Raw genomic sequence first — 15,948 nt, 5'->3', positions numbered from 1 at the left:
TATTAAGTATTATTTCAAGTTACTACACTCGAATATTAAGAAATACTTCTTGATAATATTCTAGAATAGTGAAATAATCAAAAAATACCACCGAAATTAGGTAAAAAAAAACAAGTAACAGAAAATTACCCAAAACAGAGTTTATTAAGGCTGAAGTAAATACTTCAAGGCAACTCGAATTATGAATCATTGTGTTGTAATTATTAATTATTTTAGAGCAAATATTTACAAAAGTTGATAAGAACTCAGTTTTTATATAAGTCACAGTGAAGTTTGATGTCTAAAAACAATCTAAAATTTAAGAAGGTTTTACCAAAATCTGTTGTTAACTAAATTATTTGTAATTATATATTACAACTAAATACTTATGCTCTTTATATAATAAAAAGTCACCGTTTTCAATATTAAGTTACTATAGGAAAGAAACACAACTAACATTTGTAAGGAACGATTTGTAGCTTTGCATCTATTTATATAACACACTTTATAAGTTTTTTTATCAATTTAGATTTAGCATCTAATATTCAACATTGACTTGAATATTTAAGTAAATCTAGCCATACATATACTTTATAGAGTTTACGAGATGCCGCTTAATTTTAATAAGTCGTAGGTTCTCAATACATTCCATCACTTGATTCGATTTTATAGATTCATAAGCAAATTAATTATATTTTTTTATATTATTAAATAAAGAAGAGAGATTTCCTTTCTCCCTATCCCTATATTTCCCATTCATTTTGAACAGTCTTTGACGTGGAAAGTGTACATTTGTTCTATTGCCTTCTATTGATTTTTTTCCCTTAAATTTACCTGAACCCTTTACTTTTGTTCTTTTGTGAAGGAGTGAGAGTATGGAGAAGATAACTTAAGTTACTCCTACCTAAATTCTCTCTAACAGGTTACTTACCCTTGCCTTCTGTTCTATTTTATTTGGATTATACTTTGATCTAAATGATTTTTTTTTCGGATTGAAATGGTGTATATTTGTTTTGCAAACAAACCAACGTTTCAGTCCCTTTAAAGGTCCCGTGATCGACGACTGATTAATTGAAACGTTAGTTTGTTTAAAAAAATAAATTTACGCGATTTAGATCTGAAAAAATAGTTTCATTTCTAATGCGTAGCAATCGTATACTTTGACTCCTTTCATGGGACAGTATAATATTTAAAATACGAATATAAGTTCTCTCACTCTTTTCGGGTGCATTAATGGTTGTCTCTGTTTACAGAATTTTTTCAAAGATCCGTGGAATACATTCGATTTCATAACGGTCATTGGAAGTATTATTGACGCCCTCATTATGGAGTTTGGCGTAAGTATACCTTTTACCTTAAACAGCTACAGCTTCTTTGTCTTCCTTACCTTCATCTACCGTATAATGTTTTCATCGTATGATCTTAATTATTATTGATTAATTTTGCTGCTGATACAATTCTTTTGTGAGCTATGAAAACTGAAGGTAAAGAATATATCATGATTGCAGACCGACCTTGCCGAAAACTGTGCTGACATATCCTGTCAGCAGGTAACGTGATCTATATTTTGATTGCTAGGAAAATTAGATTTTTGTAACCGATTGGTGATTCGTTTAGAAAAATGTGTACATACGACCAATTGTTAAATGTTTTTGTAGTGCTAGTGTTTATTTTAGAATATTATTAGGATATTGATATAGAAAATTTGTAGATTCAGTGATATGCCAGGGTGATTTGGTTTGGGGTTGCATAGATTACAACAAAATTACATGTTCAACAATTTACATTTTAGTGAAAATTTAAGCTGTTCAAAATTTTGTAGGCTCTAGTTTTATCTATAATTTAAAGTTAATCTCCAACAAAATGGCGATATTGATTGGATATTGGCTAGAAGTAACATTAAATGAATCTTTTTGTTCTGTGACGTCTTCATTTTTGTTTTTGTTATTTATGATTATTTTTATACCATAATTTACATACTTAGTCTTTGTTTAGAAACATTATTTTGTGTAAAAAATTCTGCATCGCTAAATTTTTCAAAGCTTTTATTTATCTTACCTTATAAGATACATAAAAATATATAATGCAAGATTTATGCTGCATTGTCTGTTAAGTACAATTGGCTTTACGAGAAATTTTATAATTATAACTATACAGTGCGTCCAGAAAAAAATACGTTCTATAATGACTAATTCTAAATTGACTTCTTACCTGATTCTGGAGAAAATATCTTCAAAAAATTTTTTAATTATTTCCGGACTTTCTGTATAATACCCAAGTATAATTATCCAAAAATTTGGCTATTGGTACCTATAAAAATTGCAACAACCAATTAGACTTCAAAACGTAGAATGTTTTTGAATTAGTAGAAAATTGGGGATTTGTTTCTAGATTTTATTTCAATTTCAATGTATCCAGGTTCGAATATTAGAAATATTGATAAGTTACTCAAAAGTTTTATTCTTCTTTCTTCAAGCCTGGTTACATTAATAGAAAATTTCATGATTGTTATTGTGGCGTAGTTATGATATTTACATACGAATCTAATGTTCGTAGGAGAATACATTCAACGTCGGTTTCCTTCGCCTGTTCCGAGCCGCACGACTGATCAAGCTGCTCCGACAGGGATACACTATTCGGATACTGCTCTGGACATTCGTGCAGAGTTTCAAAGCCTTACCCTATGTGTGCCTTCTCATCGCGATGCTATTCTTCATCTACGCCATCATCGGGATGCAGGTCTGTTCTTTCATTGCTGTCACCCCCACAGTCATCTGTTTCTTATAAATATGTGATGTATTTTATAAAATTGTTATTATGTCAAGTATCTTTTGGGGATTGCAGGGATTTGCCATATTTAGGTACTTTGTCTTAGATTTTTTTTAACGTTTTGTCATATTGATTAAATTAATTTTTTGGATAATAGGATTACTTTTAGGAATATTTGTCGAATAGCTGTAGATTTAAGTACGTTGTAATGAAATTTACATCAAATTATAAATACTAGAAAAAATATTACATTTTTAGCTCTAGCATTTTTAACTGTAGTTTTGGGGTTATAGTACCTATTTTTGCCCAACTGTAAACTTTTAAAATCCAATAGTTTCTGTAATTAAATGTAGTTTTGAAACATGCTTGACCATTCCAGCCCTTAGGTGAAAGTTGGCCATCTTTAGTATTTAAAAGCCAGTTTTGAACCGTTGGATTCCATAGTTTCATTCCCTTATTACATGAGTAGAAACGTACGCTCTCCAGTTCTGCACACTTGAAAATGTATTGTTTTTTAAATAAACATCAAATATCCGAATGAAAATCTTAAAATGACGAATTTTCTGCGCGGTAAATATAATATAACCATATCGGGCACTGACAAATTTCTAAACGACAGGTTTTCGGAAACATGCAATACGATCCAGACAGTGCCATCAACAGGCATAACAACTTCCGATCTTTCGTGGGAGCACTCTTGCTGCTATTTCGGTGAGAGTACAAAAAGAGTAGTGGACCCTTACTGTTTCACGTGTCTGCTATGCAGCATAGTCACCAATGTCTAGGGACCGAGGACTAACTGCAGGAATTAGAGCATGGCACAATAAATCTCGTCAGGTGTTGCATCTTGTTTGGCTCACTCTGACGACTGACGATTCAAAGTTTGTCTCTGCTGCTAAGTGTCACATGTGCATAACATCATCATTACCATTGGACATGCGGAAATTTTCATCAAAAAACTTAATGATAGTAAATGTAACTAACGTAGATTTAGTCGATCCATAGTAATGTCTATTGCCCTCTGATTGGTTGTCCTTGACTATGATTGCATCTTTGTTTGTACCTTATCTAGATTCAACTTGTGTACCTTTATTTTCATACTGTATCCCTAGTGCTAGTACTAGACACTTCATTTAGGTAGAGTCTTAGTTTGTAACATCATCATCGGGGCGGAGCTTAGGATGTTCAGGTTACACGTACTATGTAATGCACACAAAGCTGACTTTTGTGTTGTATCTGCTTGGACACAGGTTTTTGGCAATATAGACTTATCACCAGACTCAGATATGAACAGACACAACAATTTTCGAAGCTTCATTCAAGCACTCATGCTACTGTTCAGGTAAGAAACATTTGGCAATTATACTGGATTCAATTACCGAATCAAATTTTCTGAAAATATTCATAAAATTACATGATTTCATCAAAATGGATTACCAAATGCAATCATTTAGTTTAGCTCCAAATGTAGCAATATATCAATTAGATTGGTAAAACAACTTTAGCAGCCAAGCAAGCTTTAAAATGGTGATAATGTGGGGATTTTTCAAAAAATAGTTTAGTACGTATATGTGTGTTTATATGCATGTATGTCTAACGCATGCTACAAGTTCACTGAGTCCACTTAGAAAATGTAATGGAAAAGTATTAAATGAGTTGTGTATCGTGAAGTTTGTACGAAGTTTGATTCTTTAGATTTCATTTGGTGTTCCTGTAAAAGGCCTTGATCTTTCTCGGTGTCTATTTATCCTCCATTGTAATCTTTCATGCATCCAGGTGTACTATTACAACATTAAATGTTTCATGTAGGAAACAAACATCAAATTCGTTTTAAGCACAAACTTATTATTTTTGAAATCTCTTAATTCAATACTAATACTTATTTTTTCGTATGTACTTAACAAATGATGTTTCTAGATACTCCACAGGACTTTTACAGTTTTTATCATTTTGATCTTTTCATTACCATGTTTTGGATATGAGAACAGTGTTCTGTGAGACACATTGTGTGCAGATGCGCGACGGGAGAATCGTGGCCAAACATCATGCTGGCATGCCTCAAACCTGCCAAGTGTGACAAGGCTGCCAACAAGCCGGCCAATGAGGAGTGTGGCAGCACACTTGCCTACGCGTACTTTGTCTCTTTTATATTCTTCTGTTCGTTTCTTGTAAGTAGCATTTGTTTGTTTTATTTTATTCGTATATTATAAAATATAACCATTATTATATGTCCACCAAGCTACTGTACCAGTACCTACTATTTCACGCATTTTAGTCAGGTAATTTAATTATTGTTTCCAGATGTTGAATTTATTCGTTGCCGTCATAATGGATAATTTCGATTACTTGACGAGGGACTCATCCATCCTCGGCGCTCATCATCTTGATGAATTTGTTAGGATATGGGCTGAATATGACCCAAACGCCACGTGAGTTCTTTTTCTTGTACATTACGTATTTAAAATATATTAAAAACGTTGTTGTGTTCGAACCTTATTATTTGTTTGAAATAATTTCAGGGGGAAAATCCATTATACAGAAATGTATGACATGTTAAAGAACATGGATCCACCTTTGGGGTTTGGCAACAAGTGTCCAAACAGATTAGCATATAAGAAGCTCATTAGAATGAATATGCCGTTAGATGAAGAGGGTAAAGTAAATTTTACCACAACGTTGTTTGCCTTAATTCGGGAAAACCTCAACATCAAGATGAGATCAGGTAATCATGAATTTAGGTATGGACTGTCAATTTCCCATTACAGCAATGAGTGTCATATGTATTTATATTACGAAATTTGTATTCCAGCCGAGGAAATGGACCAAGCAGATGAGGAATTAAGAGAAACGATAACTCACATATGGCCATTACAAGCAAAGAAGATGTTAGACTTGCTAGTACCTCGTACCGACGTACTCAATGCAGGGAAATTGACAGTGGGAAAGATCTACGCGGGCCTCCTCATCTTGGAGAGTTGGAGATCGACTAGGTTTGGCCAGACTGAACCACAGGGCGTTCAGGTACGTTAATTGGTGCTATTCGCACATGAAGTGATTTTTCTTCTTTGTGTTCAAGGTAACTTACAATTCAAATTCAAAATTATAAATATCGTAGGTTGCGTAGATCTATATGAAGCCAGAGTGAATCGTGTGGCTAATTTCCTTAATGTATCTTTGTAAATGTACAGTACCTGTAACTTTGAGCCAAATGTAAACATTAAGTGGTTAGGTAAATACACGTTTACAAGTAGTGTTTGTTGATGGCCCCTATAATTCCCCACATTAGATTATCTACAATTTGAAACATTAACTACTAGCTAGACTAGAATTGGTTGTGTTGTCTACCTGTGGATGTATTGTTGTGAACTTTCGACGAAACAAAAATCTTTGGATTCTATCGACATTGTGTCGTTACCAAATGGTAATAAAATAAAATCACTGATTGGCTACCTCATTAAGTTTTTGAGGGATGGGAATATACAACAATACAGAGTCACCTTAGTTGAAATCGACTCTAAAGAGTCGACTACATTGGTGGTTTACTTTTCAGGCATTCAGCGAGAATAGCCCTACGGCCAATCAGCCGGTAGTATTAAATATTTTACGGAACGAAACTTTGACTACTTTTTTCTTGCACTGTTCTAGATACTTTTTGTTTTATCGTGAATTTCTTATCGCATCATTTTTGAGTAATCAATTTATTCTTATAATATAACGCAAGAATGAAAGATGACTTTTTCGATGATTAAAAGAAGGACACGATGGTCAATTTAAAGAAATGTCCTTAAATTGATCACATAAAACAATAGTAGCTCAGTCATTTATTTAAAAAAAAAGAATAGATTTAGATTGAATGACGCACTTGAAGTATTAGATCGGGCAAATGTGTGCGTCTGGCACATGTTTGCCTGTCAAGTGATCGTCAGGGCTTCGTAAACCACAACTAGTGACCTGTCCTATAGTTGCAAAATATTCTTTGTAGCCAAGTATGTTTGTGTACAAGAGTTGTGTGGAACTGTCTCGTAGCCTAGTGACCTTGTTGTAGATTGTTTGTCTCCCCATTTGTGTCGTCCCTATTTCCCATTTCGCTCGCTCCTAGTACTTTTAGAACATAAGTAACAACTGTGCATTCGTTTTCCTTTGTGTTGTACCTACAATTGTTCCAATCAAGAAATTATGCATGGTGTTTCTATCAAACATGAATCTTAAATTTTATTCTTTGGTAGCTTTCCTGACTGTAATTTTTTTTTGTTATAACAATTACATTTTGGCTCAATTTATATACCATTTAGAAGCCTGATAAGATAATTCATAAAACAATCTCAATACCTACTATGCTTTCTCGCTACGCTCATGTTTGCCTTATATTGTAATTTCGTATTTAGAGCATCAGGATGTAAAATAAAAAAAAATCATTCAATCAAGTCTGCGCATGCTGGAGAACAACCTTTCACAAATGTGAATACAATTATTAAGAGTGATTTACCAACAATACGCTATCTTACAATCTGCCTCTGGCTTCACTGAAATTGCACATGGTTTTTATATAGCACTTATTTTATAAAATATAAGACGATGCTTTGTAATTTACAGCCCTCATACATAAACAATACCGTTCTACCAACATGTATTCGACGAACTGAACAATCTTAAACATTTTACAACTAACGTGTGATAGTTGTTTTCTCAGATTTTCGTAGCCGCAATCATTTTCACTCACACGTCAAAAAACATACATTACTCTGCATACAAATTTGTCCATTGATTGGAATTCTTATACTGTACTAAAACACACTGAACATGAAAGAACTCCAGCATGGACGTGATGACATGATGTATGGGATGTTTGCGCAAACTCATGTAGGCTTTAGCCGTTAGTGATTGCGTCCAGTGCCTGGACGTTGTGTGACATGAGCATGCGCAAGTGTGCGTTTGGGTTGCGTCATGTGGGTGGATGCATGGTGCAGAAGGCGTCCTTCTTTCACTGCCTGCTGGACGTGGCTGCGGGCATGAATACGGGCTCGCGCGCCGGCTCGCTGAGCCACGAGCCGGCCGCGGCCCCCGCCGATGGCCATACTCACCCAGAAGATCCTCACACGCTAGCCAATCTGGCCCGACGAAGTACCAGAAAATCACTCAAGTAAGTAGCTACTTACTCTCTTTTTATATCTCTACTTAAATATCAGAGTGATAATAGGTCGAATAGAATCAGAGAGAGCATTTTCTCCAAGCTCTAACCAGCACTGCAACTGCTTTGGTGTCGCTTACCACCAGTAGGGCTAGCATGACAGGAGCGAATTGCGCGAGAGCGACATACAACGCGAGATACCCTATGCGACTACGACAGTATCTCGCGCTTTAAGTCACTTTCGCGCGTCATGTCGTGCTAGCTCCGTCGTGCAGGCGCACGACTTTCTTGTTCTGTCTCTTGGTATCATAAAGTAGGGTAAAATAAAACAATTAATTAGTAAGGGGAAGTTTACTCAAATCAATGAAGGGCGGGTTTCGTTTACAACCCTATATGAAAGTAAAATTTTTGGAAAACAAAAAATATAGATTTCTCACAGATGATCTGTAAAGATCTGCAAAAAGCATTATAGAAAAAAATCGTTAGGTCCGCTCCTTGGCTTAGATGGCATAGTATCTGGCACGGTTTGCTGGAAGACGTTGGTTCAAATCCAGCCGAATCGAAGGAATGTTTTCTAAATGTTCGATCTTTGTAATTACAACAAACTAGTGAAGTAATTTCACAAAAATAACTCAATATCATAGTGCTCTTTGTGATGTTCAATAAACTCAAAAATTACAAACAAAAAATAATATATACCTTCTTTTGTTACAGGAACAACAAAAAGGTGATTACACTTACAAAACGGTGAACAGGTTAACCCGATCATTATTGTTGTTAAGCCCGACCAGCCGCTCATGATAGCTATTGTCAAGTGCCATCGATGTCCCCACAGTGCAAATTTCGTAGATAACAAAATTAAGCTACCAATTAAAGGTTAACCAGCGCTATTTGTTAAGTCTTGAGATGACCCTGTATTGTCTGTACCTTACCTGTAACCGACAGTACCCAATCCATACATCGATGCATTTCGTATAATAGATAGTTTGATGTTGTAATTTTATGTTGAAAACTTAGAGATCGGTGATTCAGTGTTTAATATAAACGATAGGCCGATGTTATGTTTGTCTTTTGATGTTTAGAATATAGCTCTTATAAATTAGGTGTAGGCATTATTATTGGTAATCAAAATTTAGGGGCTTAGACCCATTGAAGTATTTATATAACTAACAAGACAAAGATTGTGGTGTACCTGAAATAATAATGGTACGTTTTGAAGTTTACAGATGGTTGTTGAAATTTAGGTAAACATTTTCATTAACTTAGGATTGTTTCTTATTAAATTGTAGAATTTGTTTGTCCAAGAGAATTTATGTAATTTCTTTAAATAGTGGATGGATTTTATATATTTAGCATTAGGGATGGGTATTCCATGGTTAGACCTTTGACTTTAGACATAGCACCGTCACAATCAATACATAAAACATACCACATAACAGTCATAATATCCAACATGACACTAGAAACAATTATAATACAAATTCCTATATATACTGAATGCATGTAATAAACCGCAAGATATTATTTGTTTTAATGAGTAGCTAGCTTTGACACTTTAATAGGTAAGTATATAATGCATCGATAACGATAATGCACGAGCACGGTATGTTGCATGTGTTGCATATTAGATATGGCACTAATTGTGCATGCACTATTTCTATATAGTCTATATCAATTTTGTAAATATGGGACAGTAAGTTTAATCGGAACTAACTAGATTTTATTATTCTTCTTATTTCGGAAGTGTATTAAATATTTATCGGAAATGTATTTTAGGTGTTGGAGCTACAAGATGTTGGATCACATCATGCCTCAATGGAATCGATAGACGAAGGCCGATTGCAAGCCCCACATGCCTATCAAAATGGTCACCATGGGAGATCTTCTAGTTTAAGGTACCAATTTCGCGAAATAATTAGATTTATACATTAGATTAATTTATTTTTCGTTATATTTAGTTTCTGTTATTTCCTTTTTATTTTGTTTTTGTAGTGCCATCGAAGAAGAGATTGATCTCAAAGTTATCATAGTGACAACTGGTATGTTTACCATGCACGCGAAAGCCTTACTAATCGATTTTTTTTTTTATGAAATGGTTACTAAACCTAACAACAGCCTTACATCTATCTAACACAGTTGTTGTGGCCCTTTCGTGAATCGTTGCATGGTTCGTGGCATGATTTTGAAGTTGCAGATTTTGTGCAAAGTTTGTGACTTTAGTCGCGTGATTTATAGACGGACGCCGAGCCCAAGAAGGAGAGGGCACTACGGAGGTTACCACCACGACATCGGCTTCTCCGACACCGTCAGCAACGTCGTCGAGATTGTGAAACACGAACATCAGAGACACGGGCGAACGCATCGTGCGCCGCACCACTACCACCCGCATGGTAGGGCTCTTTTTTCACTCAAACATTGTAGTATTGCTAAGTTAACTCAGTCATTCCGAGAATATAATCGAGTTCAAACACTTTGTAACATGAAAATCTACCGATATTCTTCTATTTGTGTCAACGATTTTTAATAATATCGGCGGGTTTGCACCATATGCCTCTGTAACGCTACTGCAAATCAACATAATTTATTTTTGAGTTACAAAACTTTGAAATATTACTATCACATTTAATTTTCTTAGCTTTCAAGAGCTAAACGCCTTTAAAGTTATTATTAATTGATTATTATTATTATTATATATTATTTTCTTCCTGTAGTATATTTATTCATATGGAACATTTACGTAATATACCTACTCCGTTTTATTTAGCTTCAAACAATCGATTCCAAACAGTTTTGCAAACATTTTTCTTCTCATGAAGGTACTCTGAAAGTTTTGTGAGAAGATGGGACGTCTAGCTTAAACGTAGTTGTAGATATTCATGTTTTGTAGTTGTAGTTGTAAGACATTGAGTGAGCGAACGCAGCTGCGCTACAAATTATTAGGTCCATGAATTTAGAAAATATAGATTGTAAATCCTAGCTATACTTATCACTTTCACAAAGCTAGATTTGTAATCTCAACATCAGTAAGTAGCTGAAATTAGTTATAATTTAAATAAAAAGTGCTCATCCATACGCTCACGAATTGTTAAAATTGTTTAACACCATCAGGCCAAATTGTTTAACATTTTAGATGTAAGTACATCGACAATCGGCATTCAAACAGCCACGAACCAGAAATGTGACCGACATGATTCTTATTGGCCTTTGTGTAAATATATTCTGAACATCGCAGGGATCAGCAAGAAATAAAACGAATTAATTTGCCTGCTGCATGCTCGACTCGGCGCTCAGATGTAACGTCGTCGTTTCTCTTCTTGTTTGCACACAAACAGTTCGCTTTTTTTCATAGGCTCCTCCAGAAACTAAAGGTGCCTAGAGCGCATGCACTTCGAACGATCTCACTCTAAATCATGCAGCATGCAAAAGCTTAACAACTTTGTATTTTACTTTGCCAGTAGATGGCTGTAGTTAACAGAAAAATCTTGTTTATTGGCCATATAATGGATTAGCCATAGTCATTATTGTATCGGAATTCACTAGATATCTTGCAAAATGTAGTCATTGGACACAAAACTAAACTACTAATTTACCCCCTCCAAATCCGTGTCCAACCAACCTATACATATAAGAAACCACCTGACAGAAACCCAAAACTTTTAGAGTCACCTTTGTGAGCAAGGAAATAACGGTATAGAAGCGGGGTTAGGGGTAAAGTGGTGGAAGGTACATGAAGGTATTCCTGACAGCAGGGAAGGAGTGGAGGGCGCCGCACCCTACGACCAGCCTGAGCCAGCCCTCGCGGTCGCCCAGCCCGCCACACCACACCTACGGTGAGACTCGCTCGCCTAGTCGCCACACATACGGGACTCACACTCAGAGATCCGTTAGGTATAAGAGTACCAACTGCGACACACGACATGTAAACATCGATACGTCGTCGTCGCAGCAATTTTCTCGCGTTTCAGCGTCAATGTTGAATCAGCATTACGATTTTATCACGAAAAGGTTGTAGTGACTGTTTCTCCAAAGCAAACTCTACACACAACAAACTAATAACCAAACTTACTTATATATGACGAGCCCTATGTAAATAACACTAAACAACTAAGTCAAAAGATGTGACCTTATAAATTGTATAACTTCATTACAACTTTTAGGATACAACACGAATGACGCAAATTGGCGTATTGATTATGTAGCACACATAATACCTATATTTTGTAAAGCAAAGGGTCTGAATGAAAAATAAAGACAATTTAGCCTTTACGCAAAATTGACTTAGACCCTTTGCTCTCGTCGATGCGATGTCTAAAGCATTAGATATCAATTATATATGATGTTCCGGCTTTGCACGCATGTAGACGAATGAAAGAGAAGCGTGAAAATAAAGTATGACGGACATAGGTATAAGAAAATTGTTTGCACATCTGTTCATTAACCCGTACAAATATGGTTTGATTACGATTATCCCCGTTAATTTTCTTGCTTTTGAATCCACTTTATTTCCGAACCCTACTCGTTGTGCAGTGTAGTCGCATCTGGTGGGAGAGTAGAGCGTCCAAATTATTCAAAGAGCAGTTTGGGCCCCGATAGGTGGTGGTGAACGAGAGCGATCGCGCGAGTGGGATCGGGAGCGCGAGTGGCGGGAGTGGCGCGAACGATCGTGGGAGCGGGAAGGCGCGCGGCGCGGCCGCGGCCGCCAGCTGCCGCCCACGCCCACCAAGCCGTCCACGTTACAAGTTAAACAGCAGCCACCCTTCACCAGGATCAGCCACAGTCCCTCGCATGTGAGTCTTAACACTGTTCGTGAAATTTCGCCATCTGTAGGGCTAGCACGACAGGGCGCGACTTGCGCGATGGCGACGTAAAGCGCGGGATACTGCTATTCTCGCATAGAGATCTCGCGCTTTATGTCGCTCTCACACATCTCGCGCACTGTCGTGCTAGCCCTAATGTTGTACTTCAAATAATGTGTATTAAGAAATAATTTCATGTCTTTTTTAGCCGTTACTATCCCATTGCAGGGCAAAGGCATCCCTTCCCTTCCCTTCCTTCACTCATTGCGATTTAATGCTGCTTCAGATGGTCTCCTCTCGTTCTCCGTCCGACATTCGTCCGAAACCAGACCGAAGACGCATTTTGGTCGAGCGTTACTTATTTGACAGTAGCTTCTAGCTCAACAAAAATAATATTAATCGAAAATCTAATGGGAGCCTTCGTTACGTTTTACAGTTGTCGTTAAGGCATACGGTGCGAGAGCCCGTAGAACCTCTTCACGACGAGTACGAGTACGGCCGAGAAGTTGAAAGACTGATACACCGAGACTATAGATCTAGAGAAAGGTAATAAATATTCCGGATTTCAAAAATGTTATAGATAAATATACACAAGTATATGAGTCGTAATTTTAATGACATCAATATATTCGTTGATTGGCACCCTAACTAATACTATTAGCTTTCTTTTACATTAAAAGGAAAATTGTTTAAAGTTAGCTCCGGGGCGGCCGAACTAATCGCGTGTGTTTACGATTCGCGGTGCAGACGCGGCAGAGGCTACGAGTCGGAGCGAGGCGGCGGGCGGTACGAGGCGCCGCTGAGCTACGAGGCGGCGCTGGCGCTGGGCCGCGGCGGCGGGGCGCGCGCGCTGCCGTCGCCGCTGCCCGCGCCGCGGCTGGCCAACGGCTACAAGCCGCGCGCGCGCCACTCGGACTCGGACGAGGACGACTGGTGCTAGCGGCGCCGCCGCGCGCGCTCCCAGCGGGACGTGCGCGCGCCCGCCGGCCCCGGCCGCGCCGCCCACGCGCACACCTTCTGAGCGCGTCGCGACTCGCGCCTGCGCCCGAACGGTCTCGTTTTATATCGGCGAACGTGTGTACATAGACGACTCTCGTTGCTCAGGATTTTGGACGTCCCTCCCGGAGGCGGCGCGCCCCGGCCGCCGCCGCCCTCGCCGGTAGCCTCCGCGAGCTATGTCCAAATTCTAGTATTTACAAAGTTTTGGAAAATTTAATTTTTAATTCGCTAAAATTTTACTCTTTGATTTATATAACGGTTAAGGTAATCGAAGTATGAAACAGTGCCAGACAACTCGTTTGCGCTAGGATTTTTACATAAATGAAATTATTAGTCTGTATTGTAAAAGTAAACTTTCTATATTAAATTTGCACTACATAAAGTACGTTATTTATATCGCCTCCTGAAACGGCGCGGGCCGCGGCCCCGAGCGTCCGGGCCGGCGTAGTGTAGTTGGCCGGCTCGGAGCCGCAATGCGTCTTGTGACTGTAGTATGTACGTGTTGTGTGACCCTCCCCGTGAACCGCAGCCGCGGCGGCGCCGGCGCCGGCGGCCGGGCCGCGCTCGCCGCCGTTTCACGTTCAAGTTAGACGTCGTTGGGAGAAACACTAGCAATTCATCGTCAGACAAATTAATACTAGTATTGTATAAAATATTTACATAGCAAATAATTTTTACTTAGTTAATATTATAAATAATTAAACATTTTTTTATTGAATTTGCTGTCCTTCCCCCAAGTGCTTTATACCTACGTTATTTAAATTTAATACAATTAAAACTAATAAATATGAATCGTATGTAAACTTTGAAAATATATTTCTGCATTAAATTATTACCTAAATTGTTAAATCGTGTACTGATATTGTTTAAAAAAAATGTTGTCGCCTGGTTTACTAATAAGACCTTTGCAGAGGGTCACGGGTTTGTTGCAAGTCCGTGCTGCATTAACTATATCCGGAACTGCGTGTTCCGGGTGACATCGTAAGTAGACTGTACGGGATTTTGTGATAAAAATTGCAACGAGTCCGAGCCCACTGTACAAAATGAAGTTGGTAGTGTTTCATGGTCTTTTTTTCTTACTCATAATAAAATTGAAATTCACGATAATCTCTTTACGCAACCACCCATTGCTTTACTGCTAATACTTCTCATATACATACATATTTCATGCATTACTAGATATTTAAGAAAAAAATGTACAAGTGATACCAAGATCATCATTAATTAATCATCGCAGTAACAAGCATTATTTACTACACGTACAAATTTACTTCCAGTTTTAGAAGAAAATGCGTCTGTGGTCATTTTATTACTCTAAAATAATGGGTGGTTTAAATGCAGAGAATTTTTAATAATGTCTTTGATAGTAAAACTACCAGGCACAAAATGTTTTAACTATACATTCAAGAGCAAAATTGGATGACTTCGTTTTAATAATATATCAAATGAACTAATTCAAAATCAGTTCAAATGTGTTCAGCCCATAGATAATTGATACTGGTGAACCAATTTTGTTGTGAATGTAATTTAATCATACATTTACAAATGTAAATTCGTCTGTCGTCCTTCATTCGGTACGTTCATTTTCATTCGTAGTCACTGTTAGTAAGTGATTCTGATCGATTATTGTACTAAGGATTTCTTGTTATTAATTTCACATAAACCATAGTGAGATTATCTTGCGTTCAAGGAGAACCTGAACACAGCGAATAAACGAATAGCATACAGTATTCTACATTTGATACAATATTCGTGATTATATGAATACTAGAATAGGTTCTAAAGGGTCAATCAGGGTATTGGCAAGTAGCGAATATCAAGTATTTTTCATTAGCATTAAAATTAAACATATATTTCGTTGAGAAAATATACATAGCTGCAGGCATACAGAAATCAGAAGTTTGCAAGAAACGGCCATACTTGTTCGTGACGTCACGCCAATTACGCGTCATACAAGATATAATATACTAATGACCGTTTTGCTAACAAGTAATGGAACATCCTCCCCATCATTTACTTTAACCTCTGGTGTCAGAGGCGATAAAGAGAAAGTTAATCTCGAAATTATTTTTTTGATTGACGCAATTGTATTTTTTTGTCAAATCGTCAGTTTAAAGCTAAAACTCACTTACAAGCCAAATCGACTAATGACTATCTTGCAATTTACTGTTATGTATTCATGTATTCAAACTTGAATAGAAATATTAAAATTTTGCGTTTTACCTGCAAAGGGATTAATGTTATTGTATGTACCTGCAGACTTTTTTCAAAATGCAT

General features: G+C 37.1%; 1 protein-coding gene across 1 annotated transcript in view; it reads left to right on the top strand.

Annotated features, from left to right (window-relative positions):
* LOC113232961 (voltage-dependent calcium channel type A subunit alpha-1) overlaps nt 1-15,153 on the top strand; it is a 329,573-nt gene extending 314,420 nt beyond the window's left edge. Inside the window, exons 27-39 of the mRNA XM_026467881.1 lie at nt 1,233-1,316; nt 2,536-2,718; nt 3,999-4,090; nt 4,763-4,916; nt 5,050-5,177; nt 5,268-5,470; nt 5,558-5,769; nt 9,653-9,771; nt 10,112-10,266; nt 11,626-11,706; nt 12,455-12,663; nt 13,109-13,218; nt 13,420-15,153. Of these exons, the coding sequence (XP_026323666.1) occupies nt 1,233-1,316; nt 2,536-2,718; nt 3,999-4,090; nt 4,763-4,916; nt 5,050-5,177; nt 5,268-5,470; nt 5,558-5,769; nt 9,653-9,771; nt 10,112-10,266; nt 11,626-11,706; nt 12,455-12,663; nt 13,109-13,218; nt 13,420-13,612 (1,923 nt within the window). The 3' untranslated portion in view covers nt 13,613-15,153. The remainder of the gene's footprint in view (nt 1-1,232; nt 1,317-2,535; nt 2,719-3,998; nt 4,091-4,762; nt 4,917-5,049; nt 5,178-5,267; nt 5,471-5,557; nt 5,770-9,652; nt 9,772-10,111; nt 10,267-11,625; nt 11,707-12,454; nt 12,664-13,108; nt 13,219-13,419) is intronic.
* Nucleotides 15,154-15,948: the final 795 nt, after the last annotated feature.

Source organism: Hyposmocoma kahamanoa, unplaced genomic scaffold (assembly GCF_003589595.1).
Source record: "Hyposmocoma kahamanoa isolate Upper Pololo Valley unplaced genomic scaffold, ASM358959v1 78, whole genome shotgun sequence".
Taxonomy (NCBI): Eukaryota; Metazoa; Arthropoda; class Insecta; order Lepidoptera; family Cosmopterigidae; genus Hyposmocoma; species Hyposmocoma kahamanoa.
This window is presented reverse-complemented; position numbering and strand designations above follow the sequence as displayed.